Source organism: Notolepis coatsorum (genome assembly GCF_963971535.1).
Source record: "Notolepis coatsorum genome assembly, chromosome: 1".
NCBI lineage: Eukaryota > Metazoa > Chordata > Actinopteri > Aulopiformes > Paralepididae > Notolepis > Notolepis coatsorum.
In genome coordinates, this window is record NC_140165.1 from 154,661,034 (window position 1) to 154,683,177 (window position 22,144).

General features: G+C 43.7%; 1 protein-coding gene across 1 annotated transcript in view; it reads left to right on the forward strand.

Moving 5' to 3' along the window:
* Positions 1-21,380, forward strand: part of eeig1a (estrogen-induced osteoclastogenesis regulator 1a) — a 37,079-nt gene extending 15,699 nt beyond the window's left edge. Inside the window, exons 5-12 of the mRNA XM_084318241.1 lie at positions 791-907; positions 1,329-1,375; positions 1,754-1,902; positions 2,784-2,888; positions 4,636-4,831; positions 6,820-6,941; positions 7,267-7,336; positions 19,453-21,380. Of these exons, the coding sequence (XP_084174367.1) occupies positions 791-907; positions 1,329-1,375; positions 1,754-1,902; positions 2,784-2,888; positions 4,636-4,831; positions 6,820-6,941; positions 7,267-7,336; positions 19,453-19,498 (852 nt within the window). The 3' untranslated portion in view covers positions 19,499-21,380. The remainder of the gene's footprint in view (positions 1-790; positions 908-1,328; positions 1,376-1,753; positions 1,903-2,783; positions 2,889-4,635; positions 4,832-6,819; positions 6,942-7,266; positions 7,337-19,452) is intronic.
* The last annotated feature ends 764 nt before the right edge of the window (positions 21,381-22,144 follow it).

Below are 22,144 nucleotides of genomic sequence, written 5' to 3' on the forward strand. Positions count from 1 at the left end.
GTGGCTAACAATAGAATACTGTGGTTGTACTGGGCACAGTGTTGCCAGATGGGAAATGTTTAATGATCATCCCAGAGGCTTCAAATTATTTAAATTTTTTTAGGATTTCAAGTCATTGCAAGTCATAACCAATAGAAGAAATGGGTGTACAGAGGGCAAAATTGTCATACAGAGGGCAAAATTATCATACATTTACTACTGACCGGGCAGTTCCAAGGTGTGAATTTGTGGAACTGTGTGAGTGAGAAGCAGGGTGTTGCAGAAAAAGAGAGCGTTGTGTGCTCAGCAAATCTTCCCTGGGTAAATAAAGGTTAAAAGAAGAATTGAGCATTTGTCATGATTACAGTTCATGATTCCTATTTTCCAGGCATAGAGAGGTGGGGTTGAATGTGAAATTATTAGTCATATTTTAACCATATGATTGTGTAGTCTCCATATGAAATGTGAAAATGGGATCCACAGCTAAGTTCATAATTTAATTGAAATGACTGTAATGATATCTAGCTGACTTCAGAAACTTCTTTTAGTCTGTATAGGCCGCTGTCTGTAGACAGTTGTGATCAGTTCATGAGAACAGCTTGAATCCTGTCCCCTGAGGAATTACCCTGTCATACAGCAAACATCAGAAGACTGTGATGTTAAAACTGTGTAATTACCATGTGCTTTTAATGTCAGCGCCACAAGAATTGTCTGACCTCAATTATGTAGTCACCTGCCAAAAGAAGAAAGAAAAGGGTTGGGAGCCGCTGTAACAGCAGGTCTAGAGTTACTCAGTTTTCCTTTCCCACAGTTGGGCTTTACGGACCTCAACATGGCTGAGTTCGCTGGCTCTGGCTCCACTGTGCGCTGTTGCCTCCTGGAGGGTTACGACACCAAGAACACGCGGCAGGACAACTCCATACTGAAGGTATGGCACTGTCTTTCTCACCATGTAGATGGTTTCGTGGAATTGCATTGCTGGGTAGCGGCTTGGAACACAACTTTATTTCCCCTTGCAGTGTTTGCTAAGCTAATAATAGCTGGCCGGTAATTAAATGCCATCCATTTAGGATGTATACGTTGTCAAGTCGAAACCGTCTACAGTACAGTATATAGATTATAGAGTATATACAGTATTCAGATACATTCTTATTCCTGAAGGATTTGACTTCTACATTTTTGGGGGTTATCTTCTCAACCCATTGTCAAATTTTGGATTGGGCCTATAAAGTGACCAGATAGTAAAGGGCCACTTACAGCTGCTGAAGTTAAAGTTGTGGTTTGTCAGTCACATCTTCCATATTATTTTGCCAGATCAATTCTAAGCTATTACTGTATGTTTCTTAAAGGTGACTATCGGGATGACCCTCCTGTCTGGAGATCCGTGTTTTAAAACGTGAGTAGTGTCTCAAATTGATCATCTTCATGCACCTTATTAATGGTGATTTCCCATTCACATCTCCATGCCCCTTTTCACATAATGTATATAGTTCTCTCGTATATCATATTTCATTCCTTCCTTCCTTCCTTCCATTCCATTTGTGCAATCTACTGATCTACACACTTGTCACTTTACACAATTGTTACTCTACATATACATACTTTTTCACATACCGTATGTACAGTATACATTTTATATTTTACTTATTACGTTTTTCTTATTACTTTATCACATTTACTTATGACATTTGTATACTGTATAGCCTACTGTACCATTGACCCCATTAACCTACATATGACCAATAAAGTAAAACTGTTTTGTTGTTTGTTGCAGCCCGCCCAGTACAGCTAAGTCTATCTCCGTCCCAGGCCAAGAGCACACCCTGCAGCTGGACTGTAAGGGGGAGGGCACTGGAGACCCTGGTCCTACTGCAGGAGTTTCTCTGGGCAGAGCAGCCAAGCCTAGACCCTCCATCAGCTCAGGTATGACTGCATACAGTAAGGATGGGTTCAATTCAAGAAGTGGATTTCCTCAAAATGTTATCTATAAAGATGTCTTATCAGGAAATGATTGAGAATGCATGGCCCACCATTAGTAAGTGAATTGCAGCTTCTGTGTTTATTTTAAATTGATTTAATTGAAAGTGAACTGGCCTTTGTGGGAGACAGCCACTTGTCTCATCAACTGGCACTCAGCTAATCGGTGAGGCAAGTGGCTGCCAATGCTGAAAGTAATGAAGTGCTGTCCCAGGTGTGCTCTATTGTGTTGGCCTTCTTTTTTTTGTTCATGAACTGGTAGAGGAAAGACCTGAGTGCTTGTGTTCCACGTGTTGGAATTCTGTAAGTACAGTACTTTCTGTTAATAAAACCATTTGTCACTTGGAAACTCAATTTAAAAACGTTTTGCCCATGTACATTTGGGGAATATTCACATACAAACGTTGATATGTAGATGGAAAACAAGCTTTTTGGAAAATGTCTAACCCTTTGTAATTCAGAATCTACGTCTGTTTTCACTCCAGTGTTTACGACCATTACAACATAAACTAACCCTTTTGAGCCACAAAATACTGCAAATACTGTTTGCCTGTTGTCTGGTGTTACTATTGTCTTTGAATTTGTATTGTGACAAATGTCAATCAACTAGCGAATGTAAAACATTTTCCATTCCTTTTTTAGTTTTTGTTTTGGTGCCGGGGTAACCCATTTGTTTATGTTAGGATTAGGGATTAAATCCCTCAGCTAATTATCATGTGGTGATTGATTGGTTCCTGGTAGGGTCTACAAAAGAATTTAGATTAGATTTCCCTGTAAAAAAAAAAAAGTGTTAAAGTAACCTTTTTTCTTAATTCTTTTGGTGCCAGGTCTTCCAGAAGAATCGGACTTGAACCAGTCCATCCCAGGAGAAGTCTTCCAGTCTGGTCACTCCCGTAACTCCAGCTATGCCAGCCAACACAGCAGGATCTCCGGTAAGAGCTTCTTTCTCTAGTTCAGACCTGGGCATTGTACGGCCCGCGCGCGGGATGATTCTGACCGGCCCGCGAAAGATTACATGATAATAAAAAAAAAAAAAGAAAAAAAAATATTTTTTTTTAATATTTTTTATTTTTACTTTTTTTTTTACTTTTTTATTTTCATGTCAACGTTCACACGCACAATATACGCTTAGGAGACATGCTCAGAAGATGTTGGTTCTCTTTGGATCCACCTACATATGTGAACAGACATTCTCAGTCATGGCGTTTACCAAGTCCAGGTACAGATCCTCTCTCACTGATGAACATCTGGCAGCTGTGCTTCGCATCTCCACCTCAGACATGCAACCTGACTTTGATGGACTTGTTAAAGCTCAACAGAGACTGGATTTCTCACACTGAATGAAAAAAAAAGAACTGAAGAACACTAAAATGTGGAAATATAACAAGTGAAATGGGACACTTGATATTTTATTTTCTTTTTTTTGCACAGTTCTGAAAACATTAAATGTTTAATATAGGCATGTAAAGTAAAAAAGGCTACAAAACTGGGACACTTTTCTTTACACAGTTCAGTGACATGTCTTGTTTATTTTTGCTATAAGATGATGTGATGTCTTTAGAAAGCTAAGAAAATCCTTGTTTCAATAGTATATGAAACTCAAAATGCCCTTTGTTATTAATGTTTCACATTTTGTTTATCATTTTGGAAATAAATTCTATTTGAATAAATGATATTTTTGAAAGCTAACCTCACATTTTAATTGCCAAATAATAACATACACTCTTACCAGGGGTCAAAACAATGCCATTTACTGCTTTTTATATAGAAATAAAATGTATATTATGCATAATTGAGTTTGGAATTTTGGCCCGGCCCCCCAACATATTTTCAGTTGCTCATTCGGCCCCCTGGGAAAAATAATTGCCCACCCCTGCTCTAGTTGGACAGTGTCAAGCACATAATCCCTGAGGAATGTCCTGCATTTCACTTGAGATCCACAAGTCTCCTATATCACCTGGATTCTGTGTCCTCTAGTATTTGAATGCCTTATTTCAACAGTTCAGAATCTCTTTAATTTGAAATATTGATATGATATAGAAAGGTTTGCACTCTTAACTCAAGGATGACCAAGGAGTGAGGTAAGTGCGAGGCCAGCATAATAGTCCAATGTAATCAGAAAAAGCCTGTACATTGACAGAAACTACTGATGATTTATTTACATAGTGAAAAAAGGGTGATTAAGTGACCAAAAAAGTTAACGTTTCATTCCTCAGACCATCATCAGCACTGCGTTTTTCATGTAGGCTAAAATAGGCAACCAGTCTCTTAGCCAATGGGAATAAGGCTCATAGGACTGGAGGCAAATATTATTGTATGTACTGTGACAGAAGTCATGATTATTTATTAAATACAGTGACGGCCACGGATAGCATGGAATGCCTTATAAATTCAGAAATATCAAGAATCTTGTTTTTCATTTGGTAAACATGCCTTTTGTTAAGGCACCAGGTACAGAAATTGTTCAGTAGAAAGGCTAGGACACTGGCTTTTTCTCTTTCTTTGTTCATCTCTGTGTCCACTCTTGCTGACCCCTCTGCAGTGCCTTCATGCCCCACCTAGGGGGCGTGGCCTACAGTTTTTGAGAATCATATCTGAAGTGATATGAAGAGTTAGAAGACATTTGAATTTAAAATCCTGGTATGTGTCTAAGGTCCACGTGTCTCTGCTCTTCTCCAGGTTACAGCACAGAGCACTCGTGCTCCTCCGGCCTGTCTGACCTCACACATCGCAGGAACACCTCCACAGGAAGCAGCGCATCTGGTGGCCTGAGTGTGACTGTAGATGCCCCCTCAGAGGGCGAGAGGGAGGCCTGTCGCTCGGAAAGACCCATCCGCCCCCCGAGGCCGGTCTTGCCTCCCAACAGACCCCCCAGGTGCAGACCTCAACAAACTTCCCATGAATGCTTTCCAGTGCATTAAGCCCAGTGCTTTACAGGCCCTGTCGCATATATATACATCATATTGTTGACAGGAAATGTAATGATAACACAGAAGGAAAATGAAATTCACACAAATAAATATTCTAGCTGATTTCTGAATAGATTTTAGTCTGATTTGTCTGATTTTAGTTAATTTTGGACCCAGACTTTGCATGGAAAATTCTTTAACACTTTGAGTGCCACGCCGGGTTTTCCTTTTTACCCCCTTGATGCCACCATCCACTCCCAATGTTAACGTTAATATCGCCTAATCTATGTTTTAAATTATGGCTATGTGTCTAATCTGCCCGTCGCTTATCAAAGACTCATTTTCCAGTCAACATTGGCAAGGCAGATTGTATTTTTATCGCTTCATTTCCGTTTGATAGCATTTTGAAAATCACCCGTTTTCCGGGGAAAAACAACACATTCTATGATAATCACCTTTTACTGGAATATTCCAGAACGTTGTCATTTGTCTGCCTATTTATGAATCGTTTTCAAATAAACACTAGATGATCAATAGTATATGTGTGCGCATGATAATCGCTGCTGTTATTTCCTCATGGCTTTTACAGTCAAAACAGCTATATCACATATAGTGGAAACGCTTATATCTCCGTGAAAACGAGTCTGATTATCCTAACACTGATAACATAGCTTCCTTACCTGAGGTCAGATGGTATCCAAATGGTTTATTCCAATTTCCGATCGCCATTCGAAAAAATCGATAAATGTATTGATCAACCGTGTATACAGTAGAACACATGATCCGCGCGGCTCAGAGGCTCCAGAATGAACTCTGGTAGACCCCGGCTGCATCAGTGAGAAGTAAAATGTGGAGTCAGAAATCCGTTCTCCCATCACTTTCATTGAGTCCATTCCAAAAGGGTGATTTACCATCTGGGAGACGATAGAGGGCGCTTTTTTCAGATCTGAGCGCCGGCGGTCCCTGGATCTCCAACGGTAGGCTCGCGTGATGCAATATGATTTCAGATCGCTAATAAAAAAATAAAAAAAATAACCTGAATATTCTCGGGCGTGGCACTCAACGGTCGGGGCGTAAACCCGAATATTCTCGGGCATGGCACTCAAAGTGTTAACAAATAGAAACTTAGGGCGGTCAGGTGGCGTAGCGGAGATTGTGCTCATCACCAATGCAAGAGGCTGCGGTCTCGACTCCCGGAGAGTCAGCATTGCCTTGGCTCGGGCTGATCGCTATACTAACTCGTTTGGCTGAGTTAGGGGGAGGGGAGCCGTGGGTGGGTCCTGGGCGTTGTGGACAGCGACCCCTACAGTTCGGTCGGGGCGCCTGCTCAGCGAGGGTAGGATCTGGAGAGAGGTAGTGCGGCCTTCCACACGTTACACTCTCCCAGTGAGAATCTGCGCGGCCAGGCTGGCTGCCGGCTGGCTGCACATGCGTCGGAGGAAAGCATGTGACAGTCTCCGGCCTCTCGGACCAACAGTAGGGGAAAGTGCGCAACAACCAGGAAGGGGGTTGGGAATTGGCATAACGACTAACAGTGGGATGGGAGAAAAATCAGAAAAAAAAAAAAAAAAAAATAGAAACTTGTTTGTCTTTGAAGTGACAGTTATACGTTATAATATCTCATTCCTTGGGAATATACATGGACAAAATGCAGTTAAGATGCTATTTTTTTTGTATTATTCATTCCAATTACCCAGCTTGGAATTTACTCCTGACCAAGATGGCTGTCTTTTTCTCATGTTTTAGAATGCTTACACAGCCTCTCTAGAATATGATGTTATCTCTGTGGGCCCTATACACTGAAGGCTATATTTCATTGTCTTTCTAACTCTGTAATTTTCCAGAGTCCTACTGCATCATCTGTGAGTTGATGATATGTCTCCGTACCATTGTCGATAAGACAAAGACCTCTACATTTATTGCATTTGACACGTCACATGTTTCTGGTTCTCAGGAGGAAGCAGGATTCTGTGGAGAGTCAACCTTCTTGGGTGGATGATACCCGCATGGACGCTGATGACATTGTGGAGAAGATTGTCCAGAGCCAAAACTTTGCAGACATCAATAACACTGAAGGTATGGTGTTAATAAAAAGTGGCATTTCGCAGATGTTTAACCTGAATCTTATCGTTCTGCTGTAAGGAGCACATGTGATTATCCAACATAAAACTTACCGACGTGTTCTGTGTCTTGATTTCCTCAACTATTTTTAACAGTAGGAGGAAAGCTGACAAATAGTTGAGGAGATTGTGTCTTCAGTTCACTAGAGTTGTGTTCTCCGCCCAGTGGTTCCTCGGGGAGCTAATACACGTTTCCCAGCTCTGTGTCTCGTCGAGCTCTGTCGCTGGTGTGTTGGTTATGTCTTGCTTATGTCAATGTCCTCTTTGTCTCTCATTCTCAGACAGCAACCTTCGACTGTTTGTCAGCAGGGACGGGACAACTGCACTTAATGGCATAAGGCTTGGCAACAGGTGAGATTGATCTGACTCTCTGTCTGTCTCTCACACTCATACAGTGAGATCTCTCTCTGTCTGTCTCTCACACTCATACAGTGAGATCTCTCTCTGTCTCTCACACTCATACAGTGAGATCTCTCTCCGTCTCTCACACTCATACAGTGAGATCTCTCTCTGTCTCTCACACTCATACAGTGAGATCTCTCTCTGTCTGTCTCTCACACTCATACAGTGAGATCTCTCTCTGTCTCTCACACTCATACAGTGAGATCTCTCTCCGTCTCTCACACTCATACAGTGAGATCTCTCTCTGTCTCTCACACTCATACAGTGAGATCTCTCTCTGTCTGTCTCTCACACTCATACAGTGAGATCTCTCTCTGTCTCTCACACTCATACAGTGAGATCTCTCTCTGTCTGTCTCTCACAGTGATCTCTCTCTCTCTCTGTCTGTCTGTCTCTCACACTCATACAGTGAGATCTCTCTCTCTGTCTGTCTCTCACAGTGATCTCTCTCTGTCTGTCTCTCACACTCATACAGTGAGATCTCTCTCTCTGTCTGTCTCTCACAGTGAGATCTCTCTCTGTCTGTCTCTCACACTCATACAGTGAGATCTCTCTCTGTCTCTCACTCATACAGTGAGATCTCTCTCCGTCTCTCACACTCATACAGTGAGATCTCTCTCTGTCTGTCTCTCACAGTGATCTCTCTCTCTCTCTGTCTGTCTGTCTCTCACACTCATACAGTGAGATCTCTCTCTCTGTCTGTCTCTCACAGTGATCTCTCTCTCTGTCTGTCTCTCACACTCATACAGTGAGATCTCTCTCTCTGTCTGTCTCTCACAGTGAGATCTCTCTCTGTCTGTCTCTCACACTCATACAGTGAGATCTCTCTCCGTCTCTCACACTCATACAGTGAGATCTCTCTCTGTCTGTCTGTCTCTCACACTCATACAGTGAGATCTCTCTCTCTGTCTGTCTCTCACAGTGAGATCTCTCTCTGTCTGTCTCTCACACTCATACAGTGAGATCTCTGTCTCTCACAGTGAGATCTCTCTCTCTGTCTGTCTCTCACAGTGAGATCTCTCTCCGTCTGTCTCTCACACTCATACAGTGAGATATCACTCTCTCTGTCTGTCTCTCACACTCATACAGTGAGATCTCTCTCTCTCTCTCTCTGTCTGTCTCTCACACTAATACAGTGAGATCTCTCTCTGTCTATTTCTCACACTCATACAGTGAGCTCTCTCTGTCTCTCTCTCTCTCTCTCTCTCTGTCTCTCACACTCATACAGTGAGATCTCTCTCTCTCGGTCTGTCTCTCACACTCATACAGTGAGATCTCTCTCTCTCTCTGTCTGTCTGTCTGTCTGTCTGTCTGTCTGTCTGTCTGTCTGTCTGTCTGTCTGTCTGTCTGTCTGTCTGTCTGTCTGTCTGTCTGTCTGTCTGTCTGTCTGTCTGTCTGTCTCTCACTCATACACAGTGAGTCAGAAACAAACACAGGGAATACAGATGTCTGAGTACAGTCATGTTTATGCAAAAAAGGGAGGTAGGGACCGCACTCTGAATATCGTTGGTTTTTATTTTCAAAGGACACAAAACGTTTTCACTTTTCAGCCATCCGGCCTTCATCAGTGTGTGGCTGAAAACGTTTTGTGTCCTTTGAAAATAAAAACCAACGATATTCAGAGTGCGGTCCCTACCTCCCTTTTTTGCATAATTAATATTGGACTACGCACCTGTCTGAGCGCAGTGGTTACCCTTTTCTACCATACAGTCATGTTTAAACATGTCTGTCAGGCCACTGGTAACATAGTTATGTATTTATCAGAACACTTAACGTTAGGTTATGTATATAACCAAGTTCTGTTAATACTAGTGACGCTCAGCGTCTATTGCATATATGTCGCTTCAGCGTATATACACTGAATACATTTCAAAATGTACCTTTACATGCCAGCATTCATCTGGCCACACCCCCATCCGCTTACCTACATAAGCAGGGATGGGACCACACACTCATCTCCTTCCCAACAAATTTCACCACAATGAAAAATCAAGGGCCGCAGCGGCGTCTAGACGCTGAGCGTCACTAGTATTAACAGAACTTGGTTATATACATAACCTAACGTTCTGTGTCATACTAGCTCCCGCTCAGCGTCTATTGCATAACAGGAGCTGAGCGGGAGCTAGAAGCTCGACAAATGAACCCCGCTGAGGCCCCCCACAACCATCAGAACAGGGAGGGCCGAGCCCCCCCGGACCCCCCCTAATGGAAGGCACCCCCCCTATTGGAGGTCCCCGGGAGGGCGACGGACCCGACCTTGCGAAGAGGCACTCGAGCAACTCAACGCACAGGGTGAGCAGACCATGGCCTGACCCCACGACTACACACACGCACAACCCGCATGCCACCCGGGAACGAACGGAGGGAACAACCTCGTTACTGCCCCCAGAATCATGGGGTCAAGGGCAAACCCAACCCCGTGGCAAGGCCGTAGCAGCGGAGCGCGAAGGAAGGCCCAGACCCACCAAAGGGACTGGACCCCCTGGAACGGGGGCCTGGAGAAGTCCATGATGCCAGCATCAAGACCCCACCAGGTGGGCACATAGTGACCCCGCCCCCCACATCGCCAGCGTATTCGGACAAAGGCCCCTCAGCCGAGCGGGCCCTGTCCCCCCAATAGTACACCGCCTGGCACACTGACCCTGCAGAACAGGCAGTCAGCATGGCCGTAAGCACACAAAAAGGTTAACCAACGGAAGCAGGCAGCGTACCGGGGAAAACCAGGCAACAGGCTGTTAACCCGATCCTGGAGACTGCGGACGAGACAGGCGCCAGAGGGGACAGCTGAACACAGCCGCCCCGGCGGAAGGGGCGCATGCTGGCGTTGTTGCATGACCAAGCCATTTAAAAAAAACCCACCCAGAGGGGTTGAGGCAGAGAAGGCTGACACGATTGGCAGACGTCATGAACGTGCAGGGGCACCCTCAACCGGTTAACCCGGGAGTTGACACTGCTCCAACACACCAGAGAACCAACCACCTAGTCGTTACCCTATGCGGTGGTTGGTCCCATAACCCCTCAGGAAAAAACTCCAAAACATACCTGCGGCACTACCGCAGTACCCGTGTTCCAGTTTCCAACAGGGTTATCCCGGGCCTACGGGTCAACGAAAACATTACTTCGGACCGGGCCCGGTGATACGGGGAGCACAGGGTCCCCCGAGGAGGTCAAAGACCACCCCAACAGGCCCCTCTTCGCCATGCGTGAGAGAGGAGTGAAAAGAATGGAGAACCAGCCCCAAGCACACCGTACTTGGTATTCCCAGGCGGTCTCCCAACCAAGTACTAACCAGGACCAACCTGCGTAGCGGCCGAGATCTGACGAGATCGAGCGTGTACAGGTTGGCATGGCCGTAAGCCATTACGACAGTGCAGAGTAAAAAATATACCCAACTAGGGTCTCCATAGCGCTTAACCCTGTGACACCCGGACCGACCTGGCATTTTCCCCCCTGAAAAATCAGGGTACCAGAACAGCAGATCTGCATCCCCGGCGGACAACGGGTTTAACTGATCCGGACCAGCGTGACCAGAACCAGTCCCGTGCCCTAACCACGCCGGCATGCCTACTCCAGGAGAAGGGGCAGATATGCGTGTTGATCTTAAACATGAAAAGAAGGCGCCACCCAGACGTTCGGGGCGAACCGCGCCTGGTGGCCCACCCCCAGGGCGTGAGACCCCTCTACATATGTTCAGATCCATTCCATCATCTTCCCCCAGATATGAACGAGAATCCGTCGATAACCAAAACAGGTCGTCGGAAGAGGAAAAAACCTCCATCCCAGTTGCTTTATAAAAACGCCGTTTTAACCTCAAGCAACCAAGGCGTGCCAGTCAGTCGCCTTATTACAGAACACCCCGAGCTAGCACTATGCGTGCGTCGGAACACAACCACATCAATGAACAGGCTATTTAGACCTGTCATTGAATCCCCAAGGCGCCCAGGGGAACGACAAGAGGGGTGTGATACTTCCTAACTCCAACTCTTTTTAATAGAAAAGAAGGAAGCACCAACAGTATGTATCCCAGTCTACACAGCCGGGGGTACAATTTTTTCACATTTTTACATCCCACCACCCTCCCATAGGAAGGAGACGGAAATCCCACGCAAGACTTCCCACGCGAGCTGTACAGATTGAAAAGAATATATTGCACCTTGAGCCATGTAAAAAAATTTTAGGGCTCTCCGGGGAGGAGGCACTGAACCCATACACACTCAATAATCGAATTGAATCGAATACACACACAATAGAGTAGGACTCCTTCTTGAGGTTCCACTCACCTTGACAATCTGAGGAGGAGGCTCTGTACTCTGAAGGAGGCTCCCTCACATGGAAGGAGAGTCCCAACTCACAGAAGGCCCGAATAGGAGCTTCGTGAGGAGGAGCCCTGACCACCCCCCGAAACAGATCCATCACATGGACCTGAACAGCACACGAAGTCCTACCAACAGAGACGCGCACAGTGACGTACTCTAAGGCGGGGGAATTTCTGCGGTGCACACGCCCAATATTCCAGGGCGTGGGACCAGGAAACTCCCCCCCCCCCCCCCCCCCCCCCCCCTCACCCTGTAACATGCCGAACCGCAACGTGACAGGAACCTTGAAGGACAGGTGGGTTTACCCCTGACCAACAGAAAAAAGGGGGAGGAAAGGTTACCAGTTCACCCCTTTACGACCCATGATACGATGTAATGACAAAAAGAGAGTATGACACAGTCATAGTCAGCTCCATGAAGCGTCTAACAGCTTCACACAGCGCATGTGCTAACCTGCTATCTGATTTTTACTAAGGAAAAAACACAGAATAGAGAGGGCTCTCCAAGAGCCCCAGTACCAAACTTACACATGTGCTTCTGCGGCCAGCCCAACCCAGTTGTAGGTCACATGACACACACAACCCATCACCTACAAAAAATGGCAAAAACACTCTACAGAGGAACGCCGTTTTTCATAATGAGAGAATACATAATTCTCGATTAGTATCGGCCACAGGCCTTGCTAAGCACACACGAAAAGCGACCAAACAATCTTTTCCTTTAGGAAAATAAAGTTCCTCAAGCTGTTTTAGCACAACCTCAGCAATCAAGCTAAGGTTTACATCATATCCCTACCACACAGTGACACAATAAAGTGTAACAACATGTCTGAGAGGAGGACGAAGAAGTCCCCAGGGAACCGGGGGGAAACACAACCCTCCTACTTTACCCTTAATACGGCCAGTTGAACAGGTAAACCTGTTAATATGTGAACACACTGTTCATTGTCATTACAGGCTGAGAAAAGAATCATTCTTTACTCGTATGTCACTAAGCATAGCTTTATAGGTTAGTTTAACCCCCTTAGTTGTGAGTACACAGTACATAAACACACATGATGTTTCTCAACACAACAAACCAGATCATTTTCACATCTGTAACGATTTGCATGGAGAAGCTAAATACCAGTGACAAGACAATTCACACATAACTCGCATCGTATCCTAAATGTAGTGCAGCAACACTCGTTTTGGAAAACATCGTTATTTACAAAACATTTAGAAGGGAAAGCAAGAAGAAGTGCTCAAGGTCTGGTCCGGACCTTGCCTACCTTGAGCGCAGATCAAGCGAAACTGCAGTCTCTAACAAGGCACCGTAGTAAACACAGCCGTTCTGTGTTGTCGACCTGGGCAGCGTCGCCGCTCCATCCCGCCGCTACGGTCCCCCTTGTTGACGCAGTCCTTGCCGTCCTGGCTCAGGGCAGGTTCGACGAACATCCTCTGTCAAAGATGACGTCGTAGTCGAGAGTGTTTAAAACATGTTATAATCAAAGCACGTTCAACAGTGTAGCATTAAGCTAACGGCCGCCCTCGGCCGATAGCAGCAAGCTAACGTTTCCTAGCCTAGCCTAGGTAGGCCACAACTAGCACGCAAGCTAACGTTTCCTAGCCTAGTGATCACAACAGGCTAGCGCCGCAGCTAACAGCTGACTGGCTAACAGTAGGCCACCACTAGCACGTAAGCTAAGCAGCTATCACCTGAACTTGTACACAATGATATAACAATCACTCAGACAGGCCGCCGTTCTGAAACCCTCCTCACTGTTTAAGAGAGAAGAGAAACGAAATGTTAACACAGTTTTACAACGGTGATTTTACCAACACCCGGCGGGGCCAGCACAATTCCCATCTGGGCTGTAGCTGACTTGAACACAGATCTTCCACTAACGAACATCCATGCCCATATTTCCTCGTGAGGGAATACTCTCATTTGTATATGAAAGACGGGGCCTCACGGTGACAGAGAAACATCCACTCGTCCAGAAAACACAGGGATCACCAGTGTTACTGGTCGTGGCCCACTAGTTAACTATAATGGGCTTCAGACCAAGGTCCTCTGCCGTTGCCTAAGAGGCTTGAACAAAGGACCCTTAATCTGGGGCCGGTGTTCGTAAACATTGTCAGCTAGCCCCCATAGCACTAACCGACAAGTGGAGCTCGCAAGCAAAACATCACTCACCAACCTGGAACCCACCGCTCCTCACAACAGCGGCGCGTCCTACAGTCCAGCTGCCGCTGAAAGGTTTTACCGCAACCAGCCACAGCAAGGAACTGCAGTTGGGAGGCATGCAGCGGCGTGCTCCCAATACGAAAACCGGTGGAGGATTTTTAGAATGATCATCATCTTCCAGACACTCCAGTACGAAGACAATATCGCCGTATTTTCTCGAAAATAGTGAGAGAAAATAAAGATATGATGTCAACGTATCTCCTTGTTCTTCCTTTCCTCAGAGTAAATATTTTTCTCCACGTCAAGTGGGCATGTGAGCAGCACTTAGTTTGTGATGAAATTTGAGAAGAAGATGAGTGTGTGGTCCCATCCCTGCTTATGTAGGTAAGCGGATGGGGGTGTGGCCAGATGAATGCTGGCATGTAAAGGTACATTTTGAAATGTATTCAGTGGATATACGCTGAAGCGAGATATATGCAATAGACGCTGAGCGGGAGCTAGTATGACACAGAACCCCCGTTTTGACCGCAGGAACTTTCCCCAGGAACTAGAAACCTTTTGAGGAACTTGTGTGTTTCCATCACAGGGACCAGGGTCTAAATTAGTTTTGGGGACATTCTTTTACTTCCGAAAAAAGAAGTAGTACTTTCCAAAAGTACAGGGGGTTGGCAGGTGAATATTCTGATTGGTTGGTTGGTTTTTTGTTCATTGATATACCTATGCATTAAAAACACCCCCCCCCCCCCCCAGAGAATCTCTTGGTTACATCAATATTGTGCTGTCAGAACAATCTCATGTTTGTATTTCTAAAGTTCTCTATTGCTTATTAGTTATTACTAGGTCAGGGTCAAACCAAATGTTAGTTCTATGAGTGAAACTCGTATTAGAAGTTTTCAAACATTTATTCTTTTCAGCGAAGCTCTTCGTTTACAACAACATTGTAAGCGAAGCAGGGTTGTGATTATAGATGATTTCCAAAATGCATCTGATAAAATAGGATAGAATTAACACCTGGTGTCACTTTAATTTCATAGCGGATTGAAAGTCAAATGCAAGCCTATTCCTTGAGATGAAAAGAGCCAATAATTCCACAATGATGACAGAGTTTGGAACCCATTGGGCGCAGAGAGAGTGATTAGCATTCCAAACAATCTACAAAGCCACATTTGGAAATACTACGAGTCATCTGATTGGCAGTTTTGTTGTTTGCTATCTGGTAGGGCTGTACCGAATGCTTCAAAGCTTCAATCATGATGTTGACATTCGAATTCTAAATCAACATTCGAATTTTTAATACATCTTTTATATAATATCTTTTTTTTATGTGTCTATTCATTCTGTTTAAACGAATGTTTTTTTTTTCACAGTTGCAGATAAAGATAGGCTAAACACTAATATTATAGTATTATAGTACATTTAAATAAAACATTTATTATAAATGATGTAGCCTATCTGCATCCGTTTGGCACTCTGCGCTCCATCTAATCAAGGTGTCACCATCACTTTCGTACCAACCGTGCCCTTATTGGATTATTTATGTTGACGAAACTGATGAGTTATATTCATTAAAGAAAGTTGATTTAATAAAAAAAAATACTAATTTAATCAGATGAATCACTTTATTCAAATTGAGGATTTAGTTTGAGGATATTAACTAATTTATCTCGATGTGATTTATCTAGAGATATCTACAGCAAGAATTGTAGGTGTCAATGAAGCCAGCATTGCAATCTGGTTAGAAGTGGTGGAGGGAATAAAGGTTAGCATATGAATTGTAATCCTTGGTTAGAAACTAAATAATGGATGGATTATCCAAGGGGGGTCCTGAGGGGGGGGAAGAAGAGCGAGCAAGAGCATATGTATGTATTGTATTGCAAGTATTATGTATATATCTCGTAAACTACATCTATATTGATTCAAATATTGGAATGTATAATCCTGTGATTTATTGTGGATATTTACTGTTAATACTTGTATGTTTAGTTTTATGTCGTCAAAAAAATTATAAAAAAATGTGTTCACAAAAAAAAGGATATTAACTAATTCACTGCCAGCTATTAGCCTTATCCTGTTCTTAGCTAGGCCACGCTTTAAAAGATAGGAGTGCGTCACCTTGTTTGTAGAGCTATATCTATATTCTATATTATAGCTATGGATACAATACTATGGTAATTTGACAGTAACTATCTTCTGTCCAATATGCAAAAAAGAATAAATTTTTTCATGAATAAATTTGTGAGTTATCCCGTGGTGAATATAAGTATAGTTTTGGAGTGATCCGGTCTAATTCCTGGGAGGCTGAGTTATAGGGCGCAATGTGAATTCTACTAACAGCATTGGCGTACATTCCAAATCAAATGTATATAATAGGTATTATGTTTCATCATGAATGCATGAAAGGGTGGGGGGGGGGGTAGTTTCTGATGCTTTGATTGCCAGTAACGGCATTCGTTGTGAACACTACACACGCTGATCAGCTGGATCGGTACGAGAACATTGTAAGATCAAGCTGGAATTGACGTCAGATAGTCCTTACCTTTGACCGGGGCTATTCCAAAAAGAATATTCCAATTATTTGATCGCCATCTGATGTCCATCTGGTCCACGACATAATCTGGCACAACACATGCATCGCGTGTCCCGGACGCGTCTATTCGAAGCCCAAACAACTCCTGCTTCCGCGTTCGAGTTTTGCGCTCTGATTGGCCACTGACCTACGGTATTACGCCCCCCTTATCTACGCCAGTTCTGCATGCCCAACTCTGCAGCCTGCTCGCTAGTCCTGCCTCTACTAACAGCCTGCATTATCCAATTCATATCAATCGAAATAACGTATTGTTTTCATCTCTCTATATTAACGGCTCGCTAGTTCTGCCTCTACTAACAGCCTGCATTATCCAATTCATATCAATCGAAATAACGTATTGTTTTCATCTCTCTATATTAACGGCTCGCTAGTTCTGCCTCTACTAACAGCCTGCATTATCCAATTCATATCAATCGAAATAACGTATCTCTCTATATTAACGGCTCGCTAGTTCTGCCTCTACTAACAGCCTGCATTATCCAATTCATATCAATCGAAATAACGTATCTCTCTATATTAACGGCTCGCTAGTTCTGCCTCTACTAACAGCCTGCATTATCCAATTCATATCAATCCTCTCTATATTAACGTGATTCCATAAACTCTGGGGCTCGCGGGACGGTGGTCTGGGGCTCGCGGGACGGTCCACACCCCGCTATCAGTGTTCTTCTTCCCACGCCAATGAAGTATTCACCCAAAGACCCAATACCGTGGCAACAACTACCGCACTACCGGTAGAATAAGTGCCGAGAACCGTGGGAAGTGATGCAAACTGTCTTGTCGTGTTTTGAACATTTATGTTGTGTTGATGGAATCACGTTAATATAGAGAGATGAAAACAATACGTTATTTCGATTGATATGAATTGGATAATGCAGGCTATTAGTAGAGGCAGAACTAGCGAGCCGTTAATATAGAGAGATGAAAACAATACGTTATTTCGATTGATATGAATTGGATAATGCAGGCTGTTAGTAGAGGCAGGACTAGCGAGCAGGCTGCAGAGTTGGGCGTGCAGAACTGGCGTAGATAAGGGGGGCGTAATACCGTTGGTCAGTGGCCAATCAGAGCGCAAAACTCGAATGCGGAAGCAGGAGTTGTTTGGGCTTCGAATAGACGCGTCCCGGACACTTTTCAATGTGACCGAGTGAACCTCTAGGCTTCCCTGTACTAAAAAACTGCGCCCGGAGCGGTTTAAACGTAACACACGGTCTGGAACAGGGTTTACTGCACTCTCGATACTGCCACCTGGGAGGATCTGGCTGGTACTGCACCCTCGGGGTCCCAGTATGCCTTTTAACGGCAACATACAGGTCCGTGACATATTAGAATATTAAAATCGAAAAAAAGGAAAACGGACCAAATAACGTTGGTGTTGTCGGCCAAACGTGTATATATAAACGTTGTTGGTGGGGAATGTGTTAACACTTTGAGTGCCAACGACGAGAATTCTCGTTGTTTCATGCTAACCGTTCAGTGCCAACGACAAGTAAAATCTCGTTATTAATCGTATTTTTTTTATTAGCGATTTTCATACATTTTTCATCAATCTAGCCTCACGTTACCACTGGGACTCTCTCTGAGCTCGAACAGGTAAAATACGCCCCCTATCGTCTCCCGGATGATAATGCACCCTTGGACTGAATGAAAACGCATGGGGAAAAGAAAATCCGGAATCCACATTTTACTTGTCAGGCATGTAATCCGAGCCGATTGCAGTCTTTGTGGTCCCTCAGAACAGCGTGGAATATGTCTTTTGAGCACCCAGCGTTGGATCAATAAACGCGATCGATATTTGGAATGGCGATCAGGAATTGGAATAATCTTTTTGGAGAACATCTGATCTGAGGTAAGGAATCTATTTTTCCAGTCTTGGGATAATCAGAGCTTTTTTCACAGATATATCAACGTGTCCCATATGTGTGTATGTTAGTGATGTTAAGATTCACCGATTCGCATCGATGCACCGGCATAAACATTCAAGATGCGAGTGCATCGGTGGAATAAGTGCACATCGGCTAGAATTCAGGTTGAACTTGCGATGCATCTGTTGTTGGCGTCTTTGCATTGGTCAAAACCGATTCATTCATATAATTTCCTCTCATCCACTTCTGTCAGCAGTGCACTGCACACAGCAGATACTATCTTTGCTTCGCTACTACAGAAGGCGAGAGCCGCGTCAGTTATCAACAAACAGTGGAAGTCGAGGAGGAGACATGAATTGAATTGATCAACTGGCTAACGTTAGTAGCCGCTGCCTATAAATAGGCAGAAAAATGACAGTTTTTTGTGTATTCCAGTAAAGGGTGATTCCTGCAGAATCACTTTTTTCCGGAAAATTTCCAAAAACGAGCGTTTTTCAAAATGGTATAAAACAAAAATGTACCTACAAAAAAAAAAAAATCCGTTTCAACAATGTTGACTGGAAGTAAGTCATTGATAAGCGACGGGCGTATTAGACACATAGCCATAATTTAAGATATAGTTTATGCGTTCGCAAATGTGCTCGCCCTCTCATTGAATAGAGCGTTGGCACTCAAGCGCTAAATCGTGCGCCCCCTGCTGGCACTCAAAGTGTTAATTTTTTTTTATTATTTTGTTTGATTAAGTCATAAAATATGACGACAGACATTTGAAGCTTCGTTCGAATACTTCAATAGAAGCTTTGAATGTTAAAAAATTACATTCGGTACAGTCCTATCTGGTCACCTGTCCGTGCTCCTAAACGGTTCACAAAAAACAATCCAGTTGCACCAATATATGGAAAATATATGATCAGAGAAAATTGTTTGTCGTGTTCCAATATAGTTAACTGGAATGTCTGAGACCTTTTTCATACGTCATCTGACTAATTTGCCTAATCTTCGTGGATCTTTAGATTGTGGTGGAAATGCTGTGAAACAATGGACTGAATGAACATTTTAGTTCCTGGAAACGTAGTTTGATGTTGATGGTTCCTCACTCGTACCAATGTGTTTTTCTCATTCTTTTAGGGTGTCTGCTGGTGTGTATGAGCCGGTGGTCATAGAGAGCCATTAAGGGTCTGCAGCCAGAGTACTGAGGTCACAGTGGCTGATCTCCTGGAGCTTCAGCTGAGCTGTGTGCCATGAGAGGAGAAGCCGGACTGGATCTGATCAGGCCTCTGTTGGCCCTCTGACTACTTACACTAGTCTTGTTTGCACTATGTGATATGTATGTTTTTATGTGCTGCAATAGTGTCTTATTCATACTCCATTCAACAGTAGTATGGTATTTCGGGTGTCGGCACAGGTTGTCTGTGACTGCATGGAATCCTATCAGTGCTATAGCTATCTATAGCTTTTCATACTATAGGTGGTCAGGATGCTTGCCTGTATGTGTGTCCTTTGGCCTACAAACTCCTTTTTACCCCACATTTCTTTAACAGACAACAATATATACAACTTGGAATTGGGCCATAAGACGCACACCTGCAGATAGTTTCCAGTGGTTGTGCAACATTGTGGATTTAGTCACTTTGAAACTGTCTGTGACACGTCCTAGAATGTGACTATGCACCATGTAGGCACAGACTCTAAATTGCCCTATTTCACCATTCTGTTGCTTTGCAAACCGATTGTCAGGAGGTTAGCTATTCAAAATGCTATTTTTTTGTTATTACAATGGTTCTGGTGAATTACAAAATCAGGCCTGCCGATGTCTATGCGATGTTATGTTAGTCAATTGATTTTACTATCACCTCAAAATTAAGAATATTTGTTATAATCTGGCATTTTAACAAAGGCAATTTCTTGTGGTTTTTCAATGAGAGCCAGTGGCATTTCTCCTCCTCCTTCACTTGACAGCAATAGGCATTCTGTTGACACAGTAATGACATGGTGGAAAAGGACAGTTGTGCTTTAGGCTCTTTCTGTTCGTAAATAATAACCATTCCCTGTTGATTAGGGATGTAATGGCATAATCACATGGTGCCTTTTAAAGTATGTGTTTCTCCGGAGTGAGCCTAAAGCACCAGATGAACTGTGATTATGGAGTGCTGATGATGGAGAGAAGAGAGATGTTGTCCTGGTCACAGTGTAATGTATAATTGGGTTTTCTGTCATGGAGCCACGGCCTGCTGTTTCGTTTTGCATGACTCAAGGCCCTCTGGTGGTTTACAGATATATACGAGAAGATGTTTAGGCTACTTTAGGTTAAACAGACCTGCACGGTTTACACCTATATATTTTCAGATTGACAAAACACCAAGGAGATGGAAAAGGGACTAAACGTTAGTCTCATCAGTGGAGTTTCTACACTACTTGATGGTTCCAAACCTAAAACTCAATGAAATATTGTAATGTCCTCAACCAGCTGGCTGGTTTATGTTCTTTTTTGTGTTTAGTTTTTTTTTATGGTAATGGCATGTACTGAATAGTATACATAGAAGTCTTCTATTTGGACACTGAAGTTGCATAATGATGCAGCACAAATGTGTCTGAACTGTGATGGGATGCTGTCCACAGATTGTTGCAGTCTATCATCATAGTATATGGTTGTAAATACAGCACAATACAGAGGGTTTATCACTTGTCTTCCTGGGAAGTCTTCCACTAATGGTTGTCTTTTGTACCAGTTACGTTTAATATGCACATGGCTTGGGTGTTGGCTTATATTGAGACACTTAACTCTTTGGAGAAACCACTGATGTCCTCTGGAATGTGGTGCTATCTGCATTTTATTTTTCAAAGGGTTTGAAGCTATGCACACAACCCATGTCCTGCACAGAATTTAGTTTTTTTTTTTCTTTTCTGTTTGTAATTCTATTCTAACAAAGTTAGCGGAACAAGAATTCATAATAACATGTACTGTATTCTTCTAATGACCACTTGAGTTGCTATGTAGTATTTTTGCAATTATCTAGAAATGTTTTATAAACTATAAAATAAAATATAAAATTCTGTGTTATGTGTTTAGTGTTTTATTTAGCCAACAGTGAAGTAGCACATTTGTAATCTATCCATATATCTTCTATAACGGATGGTTTTATGTAGTGTCATCGTCACAAATAATATTTTTTTTATTGGCAAAGAAAGTAGCTAAACAGCCACAAAATCTTAACATTTCCATGAAGTCTGAATATCCTCTAGCCTCACAATCCAGAAGAATCCTGCATGATTTCACAAACGCTGTGAAATCATGCAGGATTCTTCTGGCTTGTGAGGCTAAATATCCTCTGTCTGTCTGAATAAGACACTATCCAGAGATGGGAGCAAGTCATGTATGAGGTCATGTGACCTGGCTCTCCCCATCACTCACAGTGTGTCCTCTCTCATGGAGTAGTATCTCTTCCTCCTCCCCCCCGCCGTCTTCTCCCTCTCGGTGAAGAGATAGCACAGCATACACCAGATGCTCTCCTCCGGAGAGATCTGTACCCCACTGCTGTTCCTGAAGGGCCTCAGAGCACAGGAGCCTGCGGAGAGGGAGAACAAGAAATTTTTAAAGACGGTGAAATAAACAACCCTGACACCGGTGTCTGTCTTATGTATTAACACGTACCAAGGATGAAGTAGGCAGTGGCGCTGAGGGAGAGGATGATGAGGAAGATGGTGCCGGGACCCAGGTCTCCCATGGCGCAGGCGTTGGCACACGCACAAGGAGACTCTACCCAGATCTGCAGGGACTGGTCTGCGCCAAAGCTCTGGGCTTGGATGAAGGATGCGGACT